The sequence below is a fragment of the Engystomops pustulosus genome, chromosome 1 (assembly GCF_040894005.1).
Source record: "Engystomops pustulosus chromosome 1, aEngPut4.maternal, whole genome shotgun sequence".
Taxonomy (NCBI): domain Eukaryota; kingdom Metazoa; phylum Chordata; class Amphibia; order Anura; family Leptodactylidae; genus Engystomops; species Engystomops pustulosus.
In genome coordinates, this window is record NC_092411.1 from 267,693,730 (window position 1) to 267,716,155 (window position 22,426).

Sequence of the window (22,426 nt, forward strand, 5' to 3'; positions counted from 1 at the left end):
CCAAGCAAATCCAGCTTGTTCAAACCTACGAAGGAGCAAACCCTGCCATAGAGTGTATGTTCCCAGGCGGCTTGAGGGCAAATTGGTGGGTTGGGTTGAGGTGGGTTGACAAATAAAAAGATATATATATGTAATCCTGAACTGAAGTAGATATACAGTATCCTGCAACATGTAATAGAGTGTACAATAAAACCTCTTTGAGAAGACCACACAAGATTGCATTAAAAAGTGATCTCATGAGAGACCTGTTTCTTTTATGCTACAATAAATGTTTGTTTTGTTATTCTGTTCTTAATAAAGTTAAACCTAAAAAGGGGTGGCAGGTCTTGATGTATAAGGTGGGAGTAAGGGAGTGGTCTAAGAGTAAGAGGGGGTCTTCAGGAGAGGTTCAATGGAAGCTCAGAAATTAGGAGAAATTGGGGCAGATTTACTTAACTGGTCCATTTGCGACCCAGCGGCGCGTTCTCTGCGGTGGATTCGGGTCCGGCCGGGATTCACTAAGGCAGTTCCTCCGACGTCCACCAGGTGGCTCTGCTGCGCTGAAGAGCATCGGAACACACTGAAGTTCACCAAGCCATTGTGGGTGAAGGTAAGCACGAGTCCAGTGACACTTTTTTTTTTTTTAAATACGGCGGTTTTTCCGAATCCGTCGGGTTTTCGTTCGGCCACCCCCCCCCCCCCCCCATTTCCAATTCAGGGGAAATCGGCGCAAGTCTCCATGGGAGATCTTCCAAAACATCAATAAGCTTTTGTTATACAGGCAGTCCCCGGGTTACATACAAGATAAGGTCTGGAGCTTTGTTCTTAAGTTGAGTTTGTATGTAAGTCGGAACTGTATACTTTATCATTGTAATCCCAGACAGAACTTTTTTGGTCTCTGTGACAATTGGATTTTAAAAATGTTGGGTTGTCATAAGAACCAGGAGTAACAATAAAGCTTCATTACAGACACCTGTGATAACTGTTACAGCTGATTATTGTAGCCTAGGACTAAAGTACAGTAAATTACCAACATCCAGAGCTCCGTTTGTAACTATGGGTCGTATGTAAGTCGAGTGTTCTTAAGTAGGGGACCACCTGTATATAAGTTGTTTACAGGAAACATTAACTATGAATAAATGATCTGAAAACAGTGTATTGATCGAGGAAGATATCAATCATTTGGATGAAATAAAAATGTAACCTTGCAAACCACCAGCCTGCATTATGTAACAGATGGTCATTCTAAGGCTTTTATATTAACTCAATGCACTATATATTCTAAAGATAAATCCCTACGTCTTGTCGAGTCATATGTATTGAGCGGACAATGGTATATGGTTACATTAGGGATTCAGATTCTCTAACAAAAAGCCCATTTTCAGCTACTTAAAATATACACACAATGGGGCACGTTTACTTACCTGGCCACTGGAGTTCCCGAAATATGGAGTGTCCGACGATCATGGTCCGACAGAGTTCACCTTCTTCTTCCTGGTGCATGTAAGTACATTGCTTGCGACACAATTTGAATATTGAATCCCGCGCTCAGTCTGAATCCGTCGGATCGTCCGGCGGCCCGCATGAAAGCCGACGTGATTGTGACGTGATCCGGCAAAAGTGCGTTCCGTGGACCCTTAGTAAATAAGCCCCCATGACTCTTTTCCACCAGTGGATATTTCTCCTGAAGTTGACGTCTTGACTAGAGGTGGCCTTAGATTGATGTTGGACAACAGATATTTCTCCTGACCCTATCAGGCACGTGCATGGGTGACCTCTGCTACATATGTTCCCAATAGAAAGAAGGGAATAGACTGGAGCCAGACTCCTTTCACAGTGGTTTATCTCTCTTGGCCAGGAGATCTCCACAGACAGGCAGCCACACCGGCCAACATTTGTCTAAAAACATATGGCCACCTTAAAGGAGTTTTCAATGAACATGTTCAACAGAGGTAAGAAGAAAAAAGAACTCCTTACGCCACCCGGATCTCACGTTACTCCGATACTTCCGGTCTCAGGCCATGCTGCACATTCCTTGCGGATCAGAGGACCTGCCCTGCTTTTGATTACTGATTCTCACATCACACCAGGACTTTGGCAGACCATACTTTACTCAATGGGTGGCCTCCTCTGAAACTCAATGTTAATTCTGTTTTCCAGGGACTTCCCTTCCCGTGTTGCCCTATGAGGCCAGTCATTGGATATAGCGGATTTAGCTCAAGTCTCAGAGCCAAGCGGGAATCGGGAGTCGAAGTCGGTTTTCCCTTTTTTCTTCTTACCTTGAACGCCCCTTGGGGTTTGAATATTCATGGAAAACCTTTTTAAGTTTATATATCTATTTCATACTAATCAGGGCCGATTTTAGTCAAAGTGGGGCCCTGGGCAAAACTAAAAGTGGGGCCCCAAAATAAAACTATTTTATGAACAGTCACATTCAGTAAGATTTCTCCCTTGAGTCCTGCACGATAAGGGGGCATCTGCCCAGAAAAAGACCACATGCATAGGGCCCCTTTAGGACAGGGGTCCCTGGGAAAATGCCCAGTTTGCCCCCTCCCCCCCTTACTCTGACGCTGATACTAATTTCCTAATAATAATAATATCAATATTATAAATAAGTTCATTATTACTCCAAAACATACTGGTAGGTTGTTTAGATTGTGAGCCCCATGGGGACAGGGACCAATTTGGCATGCTTTGTGCAGCGCTGCGTAATCTGTGTGCGCTATATAAATAAAGAATGATTATTATTATCATTATTAATATAAATAATTATAAGAATACTATAATTATTTTAATATTGAAGACCAAACTGTCCATGGTGCTGAAACATCGCTCTAGTAATGTGAGCATTAGAAGTAACAATGTAGATGACTTTCATTAAAGTATATGTAATCTCTTATGTAAATTGATGCTTTATGGTTATGTGGGAGCTGCTATTACAAGGCATATAATAAGTGCTGAATGCTTCATTGTACTCAAGATAATGGAGACTGTGGCGGATGCTGAATCTGTATTTAAGGACAACTGAGATAAGTAGCAGTGCAGTACCGTGAGCTACGGTACGTTGTTTTCGTAACACTCTATGGGAGACAATTTCAATCAATATCATCAACAAAATCTACCATCAATATCAAAAATAATAAACCAGGGACACTTACTTATAGATCCAGGCTCAGTGACTGTGTTACCGGAACCCCTCTGTGCAGCAGATTCTTAGGCTGTTACATTCTGAAGGAGAACCCCCTCTTGGCCACTGTATACTCCCTTGTGCTGAGATTACAGTGGGGGGGAGGGTGAGACTGAGATGTGCTGCTGCAGTGTGACAACAGTTTGTAAAGCCAGAGCACAGAGGGGCTTCTGTAACACACCCAAACCCCTTCAAGCTCATTAGCATAATTGTAAAAGTTAGAAGGAAGGAGGCCATGGATAACACATATTAGAAAATGACCACAGTCACAGTTCCTGGAACTATAAGTAAATGTCCCTGGTTCATCATGATTCATTGTCTTTAAAGGACATCTACCACCAGATATAATGGTGCTAGACCAGTGATGGCTAACCTATGGCACTGGTGCCAGAGGTGGCACTCTGAGCCCTTTCTGTGGGCACTCAGGCCATCACCAGAGATGACTCCAGGCATCTTCCTGCAGTCCCAGACAGCCCAGGACTTGCTGTGCACAGAGCTGTTTTAAAGTGACAGCTCTCCCTGGGACTATTTTCTGCTATATTGGTGCCTCAGGAGCTGGTATCAATGAAAACTGTGACAGAGAAGGGAGTATAAATCGCAAATTAAATTTCTGTGTTGGCACTTTGCGATAAATAAGCGGGTCTTTGTTGTCGTTTGGGCACTCGGTCTCTAAAAGGTTCGCCATCACTGTGCTAGACTGTCACCAATGCAATGTTCATTACCTTAGGAGTTAACTGGTATTTTCATATCTTCTGGAAAATCATTTTTACCCCAAAAACAACTTAATAAAAATATGGTAATGAGCCGGAGGAGCTTGGGCCTATGTCAGCCGAGCGCCTCCTGCTCTTTATTAGTAGACAGAGCCAGGCTGATGTAGGACTGGCTGATGCCTCCATCTCATTAGCATATTTTCTAAAGTTGTTTTTTATGGAAAATGGACGTTCCAGGATAAAAACGGTTTTAGTTAATCCATAAGGTAACGAGCAATCCATTGGTGATAGTCTACCACCAGTAAATCTGTTTTTGACAGACAGCCAAAGAGTTCAAGGATTGGAAGATCTCTCACCTACATTTATTGAACGGTTCAAGTCTGAAGCCTCATACACCCATTAAAATGAGCTTTTATTTCATTGATGCCCATGCCTTCCACGCTCCCCATACACGTACACAATGGTTCAGTGGGGAATAGTGATGGGAAATCCGGCTCTTCTTAGCGAGCTGGCTCATTAGGCTCCGCTCACTCCGCTCCTGAACAGCTCCATATAAAATATATAATAGGGAGCGGCAGGCCAATCATTCACCCCACACCACTTTTATCACGATTTTATCAGGTTAAAGGGGGCGTGGTGAGCCGTTTAGGGTGGAGTTTAGTGAACCATTGGCTCACTGAGGTGAGCCAGCTTGCATCGTTCATGCGAATGAGCTGGCTCTTCGTGCCGGCTTGTTCGCGAACAACCCATCACTAGTGGGGAAATGGCAGGGAGCTCCTCCTAGATGCATCTATTGATGGCTTATCTCCTGTGAGAACAAAGGAACCAAAGTAAAGCTTCAACTTGCTCTATCTTTTCTTCTTTAAGTTCCGGGTCTGTGATACAGAGTAGTTGGATAATAATATGGATGGTTTGGTTGGTGACCCAATGCTTCTAGAGGCCCGAGGTAACACAACCGACTCACCAAATTTGAGTTTACACTGAAGTGATAATAAAGAGGCAGATCTCCATCCCCAAAATCCTCATACATGAAAGCTGGCAACCCACAGATATAGCAAGTCTGTTCAGTTCAGTGATTCTAGGTTCGGTCTTGGAAATCCCACAACTGCACAAAGTTTCTCAGACTAAACTCACTTGGGGCACCAAGATTAAAGGGAACCTGTCATCAGATTTTATCCCTTCTCCCTCAGGTAGGGTATAAAATGTCCTTTATAGAATTACCTCCTTTATGTCAAATCTCAACCATTTACCTATAAAAAAAAATCTCCTTCAAAGTCATGTGACAATGAGTAGAGAAGAGTTATAATTGTCTGAGATGAGTCAAGTTTAGGGGCTGCAGAAGATACGTAGATAGGAAGCATCGGAATTCAAACTCTTCTGCAGTCTCTAAACTCGACTCAGACAAGACATGACTCTTCTCTGCTCATTTTTACATGACTTTGGAAGTGAAATTTTATAGTTAACAGATGACATAAAAGAGGGAATTCTAGAAAAGACCCAGGTCAACATCTGCAAAGAGTTTGTATGTTCTCTCCGTGTTTGTGTGGGTTTCCGCCAGGTCCTCCGGTTTCCTCCCACACTCCAAAACATACTGGTAGGTTGTTTAGATTGTGAGCCCCATGGGGAATGGGGCAGCGCTGCATAATCTGTAGGCGCTATATAAATAAAGAATTATTATTATTATTATTAAAAGACATTTCATACCCTGCCTAAGGGGGCTGGTAGCTTAATGGGGTAACATTTGGTGACAGGTTACCTTTAAGTTTAGAATGTATTAGGAAGGGGGGTGCTTACAATGACTCTCTCTTTTTGAGTCTCAAGAAAATCAAACATCTCATCTGATTATTGTTATTTACTACTGTGTAATACTCGAGTTCTCCTGTAGAGGTGCTGCAGGGAAACCCTAACATGACTAATAGGACTCTCTATCATTGTGGGACCAGTCTAATAAAAAAAAGGGTTGTGTCCAAAGTTATGTAAGATCTCTTATTCAAGAACAACATCAACAAAGGTGCAAAGGCAAAGATGAAATGGACATCATATGAGGAATTGGACGGATAATCTAGAATGAATCTTACGGAATCTTACGGAATGAATGTAGCAGCATAGATCTAGAAGACATAGTGAATCTGGTTGTACAGTTGAATGTATAATAAGATGAATGAACATACACATGTAGAATGGACTCTCTGCCCTCTGAGGTGGACAATGGGACTCACCACAGCTCATATTTCAGCCCTTGTGAAGCGCAATGGGAAGCTGGGAGCGGGTCTCTCAGGATAGTCCACAATGTAGGACGAGCATACCTTTTCCACAGCCTGGGAGTCTCTGAGGCGGCTCTCTTTTCTCTCCTAAATTATAAAGATGGAAAGTTTCTTACCATCTTTTCTCTGAGAAGGGAGATAGTGTACGTCATGCAACTAGGAGGCCATTAATGGTACGTATCAGGCTAAGGCAACCACATATACTGTAACTACTCCCAGCCGACAGAGCGGAAAATACCAACAACAAATCACTAGCCAGATCATACTCATATTCCCTACATGGGGGTCAAAGTATGGGGCCTTATTGCACATTTTTTGTCACAGACCTAATCACCCACTGACAGCCGAAACCATTATGACGCGCCCCCCATTACAGGTAACACGTACAACATGACTAGATTTAATAGAAGAAATAAATCATTTCATTTACCTTTTATTTCATCTTCATTTATGAACAAAGTCTACTACTTTGTTTAAAGGGAATCTGTCAGGTTTAACATGCAGTACAACTCTCAGGTAGCATGTTACAGAGCAGAATGGGCTAGGCACATTAGTATCATACCTGCAGGCAGCATGTTATATAGCAGGAGGAGCTGTGCAGAATGAACACAGTATACTATCTGCAGGCAGCATGATATACAGCAGGAGGAGCTGAGCAGATTGTACATAGTGTCCTATCTGCAGGCAGCATGTTATAGAGTGGGAGGAACTGAGAAGATTGTACATAGTGTCCTACCTGCAGGCAGCATGTTATAGAGTGGGAGGAACTGAGAAGATTGTACATAGTGTCCTACCTGCAGGCAGCATATTAAAGAACAGGAGGAGATAAGAAGATTGTGCACAGTGTCCTATCTGCAGGCAGGATGTTATAGAGCAGGAGGAGCGGAGCAGATTGTACACAGTATCCTATCTGCAAGCAGCATGTTATAGTGCAGGAGGAGCTGAGCAGATTGTACATGGTGTCCTATCTGCAGGCAGCATGTTATAGAACAGGAGGAGCTGAGCAGATTGTCCATAGTGTCCTATCTGCAGGCAGCATGTTATAGATCAGGGGGAGCTGAGCAGATTGTACATAGTGTCCTATCTGCAGGCAGCATGTTATAGTGCAGGAGGAGCTGAGCAGATTGTACATGGTGTCCTATCTGCAGGCAGCATGTTATAGAACAGGAGGAGCTGAGCAGATTGTCCATAGTGTCCTATCTGCAGGCAGCATGTCATAGAACAGGAGGAGCTGGGCAGCTTGTTCATAGTGTCCTATCTGCAGTGATGAGAAGTCCATCTCTTCTTTTAAGCTCTGCTCACTATGAAGAGCCGTCTCTTCTGGCTTTGAACAGCTCCCTATTAAATGTATAATAAGGAGCCTCAGTGCAGCCAGTCACCCGACTCCACACCACTTTTATAGGGTTAAAGGGGGCGTGGTGAGACGATTAGGGATGGGGTTAAGTGAGCTATTGGCTCACTGAGGGGAGCCAACTCCCTTCGTTCATGCGAAAGAGCCGGCTCTTCGTGCCGGCTCGTTCGCGATTGACCTATCACTAGGCAGCATGTTATACAACTGGAGGAGCAGAGTAGATTAACAAGCCATAACTTGTCCCATAATTAGTTAAATGTCTTCTATTTTACCCTTAGAAATGAGTAATTGGCAGCAATGACAGTCATTCAGGAACCGTTAGTAATCAGTAAATAGGACCACCCACCCCATTCCTAAAGTCAATATATATATATATATATATATATATATGTATATATATATATATATATATATATATATATATTTATAAATAAATGACAAGTATACTAAATTTTCTCAATTTGCTCAGCTCCTCCTGCTCTATAACAATAACCCATTGACTGAAATGCATTTTCAATGTGATGGGTTTAAAGATTTCAGCTTTAGAATATAATACAGATTGTAACTCAGGATAAATTTGATGAGATAAGTAGTGTAACTAAAAGGTTAACATATACAGTACACATTTCCCTATGTCTTTTAGAATTTGATGTGCCTACTTATATTAGAGGAATGCCCACACATCCCGTCATGATAACAATACACATTTCCCAGCTTTCCATAAATTACAAAGTAATGAACAGGCAGACGGAAACTGCTAAAAATATGTTTCTACAGCGCATGTTGTATTTGTTAAAAAAATGCTGTGTTTTAATAGCAAAATATAATATAATATTAATATATGGATTTTCTATATGTGAAGGTGCCAAATTATTCAACCAATGCTGCTTTAAAAAAATACAATCTGCTAAAATCTTATTAAATAATTGATATAGTTTGTGTAGTGAAAAGTTCTACTTTTTTCCAATATAATTTCTGTATCAATTTCTCACCATTTCCTAGATCTCGGCTTGTTGTTCAACAGGAAGCTTTATTATTTACTTTCTGTGGATAGAAACCGGTCCTGGTCATATGATGTTACACAGGTGCACAGCTCCTTATATCCCTGGTCATGTGATGTCACACAGGTGCACAGCTCCTTATATCCCTGGTCATGTGATGTCACACAGGTGCACAGCTCCTTATATCCCTGGTCATGTGATGTCACACAGGTGCACAGCTCCTTATATCCCTTTTCATGTGATGTCACACAGGTGCACGGCTCGTTATATCACTGGTCATATGATGTTACACAAGTGCACAGCTCCTTATATCCCTGGTCATGTAATGTCACAGAGGTACACGGCTCGTTATATCCCTGGTCATGTGATGTCACACAGGTGCACGGCTCGTTATATCCCTGGTCATGTGATGTCACACAGGTGCACGGCTCGTTATATCCCTGATCATGCAATGTCACACAGGTGCACGGCTCATTGTATCCCTGGTCAAGTGATGTCACACAGGTGCACGGCTCGTTATATCCCTGATCATGCAATGTCACACAGCTGCACGGCTCATTGTATCCCTGGTCAAGTGATGTCACACAGGTGCACGGCTCGTTGTATCCCTGGTCATGTAATGTCACAGAGGTACACGGCTCGTTATATCCCTGGTCATGTGATGTCACACAGGTGCACGGCTCGTTATATCCCTGGTCATGTGATGTCACACAGGTGCACGGCTCGTTATATCCCTGATCATGCAATGTCACACAGGTGCACGGCTCATTGTATCCCTGGTCAAGTGATGTCACACAGGTGCACGGCTCGTTATATCCCTGATCATGCAATGTCACACAGCTGCACGGCTCATTGTATCCCTGGTCAAGTGATGTCACACAGGTGCACGGCTCGTTGTATCCCTGGTCATACGATGCCACACAGCTGCACAGCATTTAAAGGGGTTATCCGGGTTTAAATTTTTTTTTATGTCCGGGCTGGGGAGGGCTAGTTAAACATAATAAACATGTACTTACCCCCAACGGCGCCGCCGTTGTCCCGCACCGCGGTCCCTTCGATCCGTGCCCCTGTTTGTTTACAGGGGCACGGAAGCCGCGCACAGGGAGCTTCCGGTCCGCGATGTGGACGGCTCCTCCCATGCGTTCCTATCTCTCAGCGTTGTAAGTGCTGAGAGATGGTGCGCATGGGAGCATCCGGCCGGCCGGAAGCTCCCTGTGCGCCGGTGTAATGAAACCGGCGCACAGAGAAGACGGGCCGCCGCGCGGGACATCGGCAGCACCGGAGGAGGTAAGTACATGTTTATTGTGTTTAACTAGCCCTCCCCAGCCCGGACATAAAAAAAAATTTAAACCCGGATAACCCCTTTAATATCCCTGGTCATGTGATGTCACACAGGTGCACAGCTCATTATGTCCCTGATTATGTGAAGACACACAGGTGCACAGCTCGTTATATATCCCCTGCCATGTGATGTCACACAGGTGCACGACTCGTCATATCAGAGAGACTAATCAGAGCTGTGTTATGATGAGCGTGCACCTGTGTGACATCACATGATCATGGACCTAAGCTTCCTATAGAAAGACAGTAAGCAGAGATCTATAAAACAGTGAGAAATTGATCCAGAAAGTATACTGAAACTTTTCAAAACACAAACCATATCAATTATTTGCTGAAAGTGGACATCCCCTTTAAATGCAAACTATTATAACAATACACTATATTTTCAGACATATAATTTGTTGCTTGTACCATTTTGTCTCTTCTAGGAAATTTTTAGTATTGCTGGATATAGTCTGGACCTCTGTGATCACACCAGACTCAGACTAGCCTAGAGGTGACTCCCATGGTGATCTCCTGTACCGGATGGATAACCAGCCCCCCATTTCCTACAAGAGAGGTGCAGGGCACAGATATTCAGCACACAGCAACTCATCCACCCTATGGATCCATAGAATAATATCCACACATCAGATCACTGAGATAACATTGGCAAACCAGACCCCACATTACTCTTGTAGCCCCAATGACATTAGCTCCAGTATGAAGATGTATACTATCGGCTCATAGATCAGACGGGGCCTGAGGTCAAGACAAGAGATTCTACTTACATGACCAGTTAGAGCCGAGGGGACGGAGGCAGAGCTGAGAACATTGGGGCTCTGAGCAGTTTAAAAGATTTACAAATAGGGTCAAATAATATTTCTGTGTCACTGTAGGCCCCCCAAAAGGAATTTTACTGGTGGGTCCTAGCAAAGCAAAGAATGGCCACGGCTGTTCTGATTCCTTATCAGGATTGCCTCCTTGTAACCTGGTCAGATTTTCTCTAGAAGACAGTAATTATATGTGGGTTTTTTTTCATTTTTTAAAGTTTAAACACATTTATTTAAGAGATCAAATAATTATAAGTGTATGTAAGACATATAAACAGTAGGTGGATCAAGCCAACCATAACATCCCGCACGACGGGTGAGACCACTCAGAAATAACAAAAAATAAGGGGAACAACCACCCAAATGTAAGTAGATGGTTGGCATCAAGCCGAAATTTGTCAGGGGAGCTAAAGATAATCCAATAGTGGGAGAAACTAGTAAGGTTCCACATGAATGAGATTCTCTATGCAGTAAATGTCACTAAGCCGTACCAACCATTGGGGAACAATGCCGGGATAAACCCACGTAGCATTGAGAAGGGATATCAGTGCAGTGTAGGATCATTGCTCAGGACACAGTTCTTGACTGGTCAATCCCAAAGGACAGCTCCAAAATATATGCAGGATAGTTCGCTACTCAATGCTAGCAAACTAGTGATACAACTAGGACTCTATACCATCATGAAGACAGCAATTGTTACAAATATGTAAAGCAGTGTCAGACTGGGGCTCCTTTGGCAAACCTGATACAATTATCATTGGGCCACAGCCTAGAGCAGCCTCCAGTAGCCTTTAAATTGGGTTGTTTTCTGCTTGACTTCTAGAGTCCAGTATTGGGTTAGAGCCACGACCTATCTGAGGTTCCTCTGGTCCTCTGTTGAGTCAATCTGACACTGATGCCATGGATAAACATCTGCCCAAAAAATACTAGGCATCTTTACAGTAATCACATAAATACAGGTTCCGGAGGAGTTCCTCCATAACATAAGAAATCACTGTCCTGTCTGCTAGGAGTAGGAGCTATATCATAAGAAAAGATTATGGTTGGATACTTACAGCAGTGACTCAGAGCAGAGGGGAGGAGCTGTGGAAAAATTGCTGAGAGTAGAAAGCTCTTTGGGCTTAAAGATCCGCCCAGAGCACCTGCAGGAGCTGCAATACTGGATTTAGAATTCACTTTTCACAGCCCTGCTGCAACTAACTTACTTACTTGCTTATTTACACAGCGTATGAATATACAGATTTCTAGGTCCTAGAACTGTCTGCAGTTTACTATGGTTAAAACTGATGACCACCTTTACAGGGGTTATCTACTATACCTAGAACTGTTTGTAGTTATTATGGTCAAAACTGATGACTCCCATTAAAGGGTTATCTACCTAATTTTTAGGTCCTCTGTCCCAGTAGTAGTAGCTTGCGGCCAATTACTGGTCTCATCAGTGACCGGTACAAAAGGGGCAATGGACCGTCTGGACACACACACAGTGCTGGACCAGCGGTCCTGTTATTGCTTTGTCTTTATTAAATATTAAAATAATTTTATTTTAGTCGGACAACCCCTTTAATATTTGTTGCACTGGAAGGGAGATATCTCCCACTGCGATCCTTGTGCGACGCTCTGTGTCTGCAGCTGCAGCACATTGTGCAGAGTGATGCCCGCCATTACCGTGCCAGAGCACAAGGCGGATGAGGATGCGTCCCGAATTGCTGAGACATGGGAAGCGGAGTCATACTTTATATCAGTAATAAAAAATGAAAGCAAGCAGAAACAAATCACGCCGCATTATGCACCCAGCACTGAGCATTAGGAGAGACTGAGGCAAGTCATTGCCGGATCTCTACTCATCCAAATTCTATTTCCCCCTCCAGTGGCAGGACGCGGCCGCTCCATATCTGCTCTGATTTCACTTTCTTCCAGTATCACACCTCCAGAGAAATGATAGACAAAAAGGTAATCACTGTATTCATTCTGTACCTAGATATGATCTACATATACAGCAGAATCTTGTGTAAATGTTTATCTACTGTTTTGCAGCTGCAGTGTGTATTCTACTCTGTTCACATCCAGAGCTGCAAGGAGAATTATTCTCGCCTGGAGCTGATGTCAAGTTTCTAAGCAATGTGTATCATTGTATAACAAACAATACAGATAAATTCCTGCAGAATTCTGGAGGCTACTTCTTAAAGGGTTGCCCAAAGATTGAAAAACTTGGCTGCTAACTTCCAAAAACAGCTCCTCTCTTGAACCACGGGTAGTGCATGGTATTACAAGTCCCATTTATTTCTATACAGCTGAGATGCAATTCCAAAACAAACCATGGTAAGCTGTGGCGCTGTTTTTGGAAGAAAGCAGCCATGTTTTTCTTGTCCTAGACAACCCCTTTAAGGAATATATTTGTAACATATATTGTTCCATCCTGTAGTTGATATAGACAACACTATATGGGGGTCATTAATTAAGGGCCCGAATCGCGTTTTTACGGCGGTTACCCGAATTTTTCAGTTTTGTGCCGATTTTCCCTGAATTGCCCCGGGTTTTTGGCGCACGCGATCGGATTGTGGCACATCGGCGCCGGCATGCACGCAACGGAAATCGGGGGCGTGGCCGTACGGAAACCCGGCGGATTCGGAAAAACCGTCGCATTTTTTTAAAAAAAGTGTCGCTTGACACAAGCTTACCTGCACCCGGCCCGGCTTGGTGAAGTTCAGTGCATTCCGATGGACTTCAGCGCAGCAGCGACACCTGGTGGACGTCGGGGGAACAACCTTAGTGAATCGCCGGAAGACCCGAATCCTCCACACAGAACGCGCCGCTGGATAAGTAATTTTACTTATGTCAATATTAATATATTGGTATGTTTGGGGGAAGTGGATCACATTGAGGAGATTTATTTTACGCACTGAATCATACAGGCAAAGCCCCATTGGTAAAAATTGCACATTTGCTCTTCTCCATTATACTTCCTTTCTAGTGTGGTGGTGAGGTGCGGTGGTGAGGTGCGGTGGTGGGGTGCGGTAGTGAGGTGCGGTGGTGAGGTGCGGTGGTGAGGTGCGGTGGTGAGGTGCGGTGGTGAGGTGCGGTGGTGAGGTGTTGTAGTGAGGTTGCGGTAGTGAGGTGCGGTGGTGAGGTGCGGTGGTGAGGTGCGGTAGTGAGGTGTTGTAGTGAGGTTGCGGTAGTGAGGTTGCAGTGGTGAGGTGCGGTGGTGAGGTGCGGTGGTGAGGTGCGGTAGTGAGGTGTTGTAGTGAGGTTGCGGTGGTGAGGTTGCGGTGGTGAGGTGCGGTGGTGAGGTGTTGTAGTGAGGTTGCGGTAGTGAGGTTGCGGTGGTGAGGTGCGGTAGTGAGGTGCGGTGGTGAGGTGCGGTAGTGAGGTGCGGTGGTGAGGTGCGGTAGTGAGGTGTTGTAGTGAGGTTGCGGTGGTGAGGTTGCGGTGGTGAGGTTGCGGGGGTGAGGTGTTGTAGTGAGGTTGCGGTAGTGAGGTTGCGGTGGTGAGGTGCGGTGGTGAGGTGCGGTGGTGAGGTGCGGTAGTGAGGTGTTGTAGTGAGGTTGCGGTGGTGAGGTTGCGGTGGTGAGGTGCGGTGGTGAGGTGTTGTAGTGAGGTTGCGGTAGTGAGGTTGCGGTGGTGAGGTGCGGTAGTGAGGTGCGGTGGTGAGGTGCGGTAGTGAGGTGCGGTGGTGAGGTGCGGTAGTGAGGTGTTGTAGTGAGGTTGCGGTGGTGAGGTGCGGTGGTGAGGTGTTGTAGTGAGGTTGCGGTAGTGAGGTTGCGGTGGTGAGGTGCGGTAGTGAGGTGCGGTGGTGAGGTGCGGTAGTGAGGTGCGGTGGTGAGGTGCGGTAGTGAGGTGTTGTAGTGAGGTTGCGGTGGTGAGGTTGCGGGGGTGAGGTGTTGTAGTGAGGTTGCGGTAGTGAGGTTGCGGTAGTGAGGTTGCGGTGGTGAGGTGCGGTAGTGAGGTGCGGTAGTGAGGTGCGGTAGTGAGGTGCGGTGGTGAGGTGCGGTGGTGAGGTGCGGTAGTGAGGTTGCGGTAGTGAGGTGACTTGAAGGAGTGCAGAGGGTAGCATTGTATCCAGGGCCAGGATTCTTGAGGAAGCCCTCGCTACAGGAGGAGAACTGTACTATAACTATGCTTTATCCTTTGTCTATCAGGATACAGCCTTAGCAGGAAGGGGCTTGCAATTGTACTTCCTGTTCCTGTTTTATAGGAGAGGTAGCAATGCTTGAGTGGGTCATTGGGGCACATTTACTAAGGGTCCGAATTGCGTTTTTCTGCCGGGTTTCCCGAATTTTTCCTATTTGCGCCTTAACATCGCTTTCACGTGACAGAAATCGGGGGGGCGTGGCCGTCGGAAAACCTGAGAGATTCGGAAAAACCACGGAATTTTTTTAAAAAAGTGTGGCGCAAAAATAGCACTCACATACACAGAGACAAAGGAGGCGAATTCTGGCGGATTTCAGCGCAGCAGCGACGCCTAGTGGACATTGGGCACACAACCTTAGTGAATCCCAGCAGGACCAGAATCAGCGTCGGAGAACGGGCCGCTGGATTGCGACTGCCTCATTGGGGCAGATTTATCAAGTGTCTGAAAGTCAGAATATTTCTAGTTGTCCATGGCAACCAATCACAGCTCAACTTTCATTTTACCAGTGCTCATGAATATTTTAAAGGGGAGCTGTGATTGGTTGTTATGGGCAACTGGAAATATTCTGACTTTCAGACACTTGATAAATCTGCCCCATTGTGTCTAATATCCATCTCATGACTCTGCTCTGTCTCATCTCTTTTTCTATGTGTCCGATACTAGTAGACTGTTCAGAAGGTAAATGAAAGTGTAGATAAACCCTGTACCCTGATAACCTAAGCACATTGTCAGCACACTCCATCTCATGGCACTATAGGGATCATGAGGTGTCTGCTTGACACTCTGGGGTCTAGAGGAAAGTCTAGAGATCCAATGTCAGTTATAGCTCCCTGTAGCAGGGACTACCAGGTAGGTTCTTATACAGTATGTGAACAGAAAACATGAAAATACTGGAAGTTCCCCTTGTGGTGCCTGGTGCAGCGCAGTCGTACGGTGTAATATAATGGGATGTTAGTCCGACTTCCCGGGGAAGTAGGTCGTTTCCATGTATTAACATTTTATGGGCACGTTTTCCACACGATTTCTGTGTAACTAATGTTAGTAATTATATTGTGACTGAAGACATAGAAGCAGAAAGCATCATAATCTAATTGTCATCTAAATCATTTATTGTCCAAGGAAGCCATTTACTGCTGCGCATTGTATATGCCGGCTCAGAATATTACTGGGAAATATCTCATCATGGTATAGCTACCATGTGACTGGCACTGCTGCCTTGTTATTAGGGTGCTGGCAGGGATGGCACTTGGGGTAGACATTGGTAGACAACCAGTGAGGCCTGAGGGGTCAGAAGGGTGATCAATTCTGGTCCAGCTTTTTCTCCAAACACGGATAGAACCTGCACTTTTCTGATGAGTCTGCATAGTCTGGAAATCCCCTCATGTCATTTCTTATTCATATGCTCCATATTCCCCGTCCCCCTTCACTCCCACTGGAACCTTTCTGCTGTACAAATTGGGCTCTGTATGGGTCTGTTACCAGTGAGAAGTATAACGGTATTATTTAAGTATTGGTTGGCTGTGTATGATGATGTTATGGAAGGGACTACCGTATATACTCGAGTATAATTTATTTTATACCTGAGGTACCTTATTTTAACACAAAAAACTAGGACAGCCTATTGACTCACGTTAAGCCTAGGGTAGGAAATGTATTGGTCACAGCCTCCAGCCAGTATATAGCCAGCCAGCCCATGTCCCCTAGTTTATAGCCAGCAGCCGCCCAGTATATAGCCAGCAGCCCCCTGCCCCCTAGTATATAGTCAGCTGTCCCCCAGTATATAGCCAGCAGCCCATGTGCCCAAGTATATAGCCAGCATCCCCTTAGTGTATAACCAGCCCCTGCCCCATAGTACATAGCCAGCTCCCTGCCCCCTAGTATCTAGCCAGCCCCTGCCCCCTAGTATATAGCCAGCCATCCCCTGCCCCCTAGTATATAGCCAGCAGCCCCTGCCCCCTAGTTAATAGCCAGCAGCCCATGTCCCCCAGTATATAGCCAGCCTCTGCCCCCTAGTATATAGCCAGCGCCCTGACCCCTAGTATGTAGCAAGCAGTACCCTAGTATATAGCCGGCCCCTGCCCCCTAGTATATAGCCAGCCCCCTAGTATCTAGGCAGCAGCCCCCTAGTATATAGCCAGCAATGGCCCTCTAATATATAGCCATCAGCCCTCTGTCCCCTAGTATATAGGCAGAAGCCCCCTAGTACATAGCCAGCCCCTGCTCCCTAGTATAGAGCCAGCAGCCTCCTGGTATATAGCCAGCCCCTGCCCCTTAGTATATAGCCGGTCCCTGCCCCCTTAGTATGTTGCCAGACCCTGCCCCCTAGTATATATCCAGCAGTCCCCTAGTATATATGCAGCAGCCCCCTAGTATATAACCCGCCCCTGCCCCCTAGTATATAGCCAGCAGCCCCCTAGTATATAGCCAGCCCCTGCTCCATAGTATATAGCCAGTAGTCCCCTAGTATATAGCCAGCCCCTGCCCTCTAGTATACAGCTGGTCCCTGCTCCCTAGCATATAGCCGGTCCCTGCCCCCTAGTATACAGCCAGCACCTGCCCCCTAGTATATAGCCAAAAATCTCACAACTATTTGCAGTGCAGCTAATATTACATGGTGGGCTCACAGAGCTCTATATACTGCAGTCGGGTTTAACATCTTAACAGAGATTGCTACATTCCTGCCAGGGAGATGTACTCACACGGTAAGTGCTATACTGTATGTGGACCAACCCCTGGTGACACTTCCTAGGCGTTTCCTCCCACTGACCCCCACCCTCTGCATATCATTGGTATTTGTGGGACTGGTATATCCTACTCCCCGCTCACCCCCCATCGATGCTATACTGACTCAAGATTGGGGGGTTACAGAATGTAGGGGTTGCTCCCTCATCGCACTCTTGTTTATCCACACCACTGTGATTGAGTTAGGGACCAGTGTCTATGTAACCAGCCTTAGTTTCTTAATCCCCTGAGGAAAGGTCTGTAAATGACCCTTGAAATGTGTCTGGATTCTCTAACATTGGTTTATACTAGGGTCTTCCAGCCATCCCTAGGGATTACACAGGGACTTTCCTTGTAGGAAAAATAACTATTTTGGGGGCATTAAGGACTGTCAAACATAAGGCACACAGGGGGCAGTACAGTTATGTTTTTGCTGACCTGGTGGCCCTCTGACTCCACCCTCTGGACTCCTCCAGATTGCTCCTGCTTCCAACAGCCTGGTAAAACCTTCCTCTAAAGGGCTGGCCACTTTACTCCATGTTTTTTGTAATGTGTGTGCAAGTATGGGGGAGCAGGATATTAGGTAATTTACCAATATGCCTCTATTAAAAGTTTTTTGATGTATAAAGTGAAGCCTCCTGTCTTTTACCTCATCAGCCAGAGATTCCTGACCACAAAATGGCCACAGATGGAGGGTCATGTGATCTCTAACTGTCCATAAACAATCACCCTGCCAGGACCTTATGATAGTTTTCATAAATATAAGATGAAGGTCCTGGCAGGACAATTGCTCATGGCCAGTAAGAGATCACATGACCCTTCATCTGCAGCCATGTTATGGTCAGGAACGTCTGGCTGATGTGTTCTTCACGTGTTAATCCAATGTCTTGTCCTCTGTAGTGTTCTACATATGACTGATAAAGCCAGGCAACATTTTATCTTTTTATCTTAGCAATAAAAGGGTGAAGTGTAACAAGGTTCAGTATCTTCGTGACTAACAAAGACGAATAATTGAATCTTCCACAGTTGGAATTTTTCAAAAATAGCAGAAGAGATATCGGCAGGATCGGTGCTGTATATCAATGGATTCTGGAGACAGCTTCTATAAATATTTGAAACAAAAAGACAAATTCACTTACAACTTACTGTAGAGATTCTACTAGAGATAGTGAAGCCACCATAAGAAATGTATATACATTTGCAGAGTAAAAAAATACTCACCCAGACCTTTCAGTATTTTACAGAGCTATGGAAACATTACAGCTCTATACCCCTATTTAAAGTAATATTCACCCAATACATGTGGGAATAACTAAATAATGTCTTCTTCTGATCCCTGGAACAAGGAGTAGAGGGGTCACTATGCATGTACAGATCTCTATAAGCCTTTCAATGGAAATTCAAAAACAGGGAATGATTATTTGGCTCTCTATTAGCAGCCCTGGACAGCTATTTAGTCTTACTTTCTTTTGCAAGATAGTAGTAGTAGCATGAATGTAAAAAAAAAAAAGACAGCATCACTGCAAAAGGGGATGTGCATCATCCTGAAGAGCTGCCTGCTTCCCCCACTGAGCAGAGGGAAGGGCCTAAGTAACACTTGCAGAGCTGCAGCTTTAAAATTCTATTAGTAACAACATATGTGCACAATGGTACTATAATGGGACATGTGGCAGAAATCAGGGGGTGTGGTCACCGGACAAGCCGACTGGTTTGTAAAAACCATTAACAAGCAAGGATGATGGTAAAAACCACGGAATTTAAAAAAACTAAATGTGTTGCAAGATCAAGCACTCACATGCACCAGTAAGAAGAAGGTGAACTCTGGCGGACCTCGGCGAATCGCGGCAGAACCTGAATCCTCGTCGGACAACACGCTGGGGGATCGCGACTGGACCGGGTAAATAAATGAGCCCCAATATTTCCCATCTGTACATAGAGCTTTATATGTCTGTAGTAGAATATTAGCAGACGGTCCCTAAATACAAGGAGGCAGAGCAGTGATTTGAAGAGACACAGAGCTGTCAGTCAGAATAATGGGGCGTGGCTCACTGGTATCTCTGACTCTTCTCCTCTCTCAGGCTGCCAGAGATGAGTCAGAAAAGCTCATTTGCATATCAGAAAATGGCTGTAATTAAGGTACAGTGCCCCACTAGCAGCTAATTTTAGTTGTAACCTTTTATCAGCAGACATTGTTAGTCAGGGGAGTCAAAATCTGGTGACAGGTTCTCTTTAAGGAGATTTTGGTTGCACATATTCGAAAAATAAAAGAATACATAGTGATTAAAAATACTTAGGGACACTAAATTGGTTTTTAAAAATACCCAATCCTTGTTCTCTGGTGTAAATGGGTATATTCTTCACAGTTATGACACAAATTTTCAGTGTTTCCTCTGATTTAGGGAAGGCACACAGGAGGCTCACCTTCAGTCTGTGGAAAACACTTTTATAATGTGTGATAGAACATACAACCAGAAGTGGATTATAATATAGGTGGTTTGGAAGTAGCCCAGGGCCCAAGCCTTATAGGGGGCCCATGCAGATTAAAAGCAGCAGAAGGGACACATCCTCCATTCTCCAAGAAGCTGATTCTAGTACCTGATGTTGGAAGTGATTCCAGACTTGTAGGGGCTATAATATTCATACAGCCCAGGGCACATGGCAGTCTTTACCCGCCCCTGCATACATAATATATACATGGCACAAAGACCCCCATTGGACCTCTGTTCGCATCAACTATGTGAATTATCTAAATGAGAGAATATTTCCCCCTATATGTAAATGACAGTCGCTTACACACACTTCTAATCTTCTAGTCTCTATTTCCAGGATTAGTTCCACATTAGACACCGGCGAGAGTTCAACCTTCATACATATTTATTGCCTATAAAACCTGCTAATAAACCCATCACAATACATGCCCTATATACCGTATACATGCCAGCTCATAGTCATTCATGTAATATGCATATAGCAAATGAAATACGTATGTGCGATCTGGGAGATCCGTCCTATTAATTCACCAGAAATAATAGAATATATGTACAAATCTGTAACTCCGCGCTCCGGCATGAGACTGCAACGTGAGCTCCATAACAAAGAAGGCGCCGGCATCAGTCACGCCGCTGCCTCTCCACTCCTGATAAAGCGCCTGTAATATCCTAGGAAGAAATACGGCCTTTGTTAATAATGTATTCTGCGTTCTGGGAGGCTGCACTCTATCCAGGCACAGTTCACTCAGTGCTACGTGGATTTATGGTGTAATCATTACATGGCAGGCCATGGAATTTACTCACTAGATACAAATCTAAGGGCAGAATAATTAAAACCTCATATCAAAAAACCAACCATAGATGATCTAGGCCCTAGCTTTACCATAACTTTTCTATTCTTTCAAGAAATAAATAAACAAAATGACAACTGGGTGTTTTTAATTGACATAGGGGCGTGTCTCTTCCGTGTAGGATACTGTTAGCATAGATTAGACACTCTCAATGTGTATAGGACACACTCCTAACAGCTACCGTCTATAGGTCAATTCAAGATGTCAGGGTTAACCATTTTAGCTAAGGCCTCCATCCCTTTTGCTTTTGACACTTTAACCCCCATAAAGAATCTAGACTCTGCTGCAATAGAGGTATGCAATCACTAAATCTCAGAGTTGTCCCAATATAGGTGGCAGCTGAAGCTGACCCAAGTATGTCTGGAGACACCAATGTAAAGCCCCAAGGGGTTACTCAGAGAATGCTCAGGTAGAAGCCAACGTCAGGGCAGGCAGAAGTGACTGCCCTGATATTGGCTTCTGCTGTGATTTCATGTGATCAGATACATGGAGTAGATTTTACTAATGTTAGTGGGTAAGTTCTACTGGAATCAAGAAGTGGGAATTTCAAATTTGTCAAAGGGGTGTGCTCTTCACAGTAGGATACTGTAAGCATAGATTGGACATTGTCAAACTGTATATGACAAACTCCTAACATCTACCATCCATTTGTCAATTCAAGATGTCAGGGTTAACCATTTTAGCTATGGCCTCCATCCTTTTTGCTTTTGACACTTTAACCCCCATAAAGGATCTGGACTCTGCTGCAACAGAGTCACCCAATCATTACATCTCAGAGTTGTCCCAATATAGGTGGAAGCTGAAGCTGACCCACGTAGGTTTGGAGACACCAATGTAAAGCCCCAAGGGGTTACTCAGAGAATGCTCAGGTAGAAGCCAACGTCAGGGCAGGCAGAAGTGACTGCCCTGACATTGGCTTCTGCTGTGATTTCATGTGATCAGATACATGGAGTAGATTTTACTAATGTTAGTGGGTAAAGGACTTTTGATGACATCACCCTGGTCATATGACATAAATTGCTGAATTCTGGGAAGGAGGAATGGGCATGGGGAGGAGTCATTGGACTTGGACGAGCAGGACATCCCCCCCGCTGCTGGTGCCAAGTAAGATAACAAAGTTTATTTTCTGGGGATGTGAGGGAATGATAAGAGTGGTATTTAGTTAATAGAGAGCTATGGGAACCCGTCACTAGCTGTATTTGTGGAAAATATGGTGACAGGTTCCCTTTAAGGTTAAGCTATTACTTTACACTCACTTTGCTTTTCACCCTTTAACCATAAAACAGTAAGAAATAGCTGGAATATTACCGAGCTGCAGTTGCTTCCTAATTCCACTCAAATACCTCTAGAGACCATGTTTTAGTAATCTCATCACACACATTTCTACACTTCTCTATCATATTTATTATGATTTGCAGTAATTTATGGGGAAAATGTTACAGATCTAGATCAGAATACAAAATACATTTTCATTCTTCTCTTAAAGGGATTTTCTGCTTTTTCCATATTATTTCCCCCAAATGCATTAAATTAAACCATTTGACCACGATTTACAGGCAGTCCCTGGGTTACGTACAAGATAGGTTCTGTA

The 22,426-nt window shown here is 44.5% G+C and overlaps 1 protein-coding gene across 3 annotated transcripts in view; it reads right to left on the reverse strand.

Moving 5' to 3' along the window:
• The window catches only part of PPP2R2C (protein phosphatase 2 regulatory subunit Bgamma), a 91,339-nt gene that overhangs the window by 56,668 nt on the left and 12,245 nt on the right, over positions 1 to 22,426 (reverse strand). The window contains exon 2 of one of the 3 annotated variants that reach the window (XM_072126116.1): positions 6,096 to 6,227. The exons of the other annotated variants lie outside the window; for them this stretch is intronic. Coding sequence (XP_071982217.1) covers positions 6,096 to 6,105 — 10 coding nt within the window. The 5' untranslated portion in view covers positions 6,106 to 6,227. The remainder of the gene's footprint in view (positions 1 to 6,095; positions 6,228 to 22,426) is intronic. 3 annotated transcript variants of the gene reach the window in all.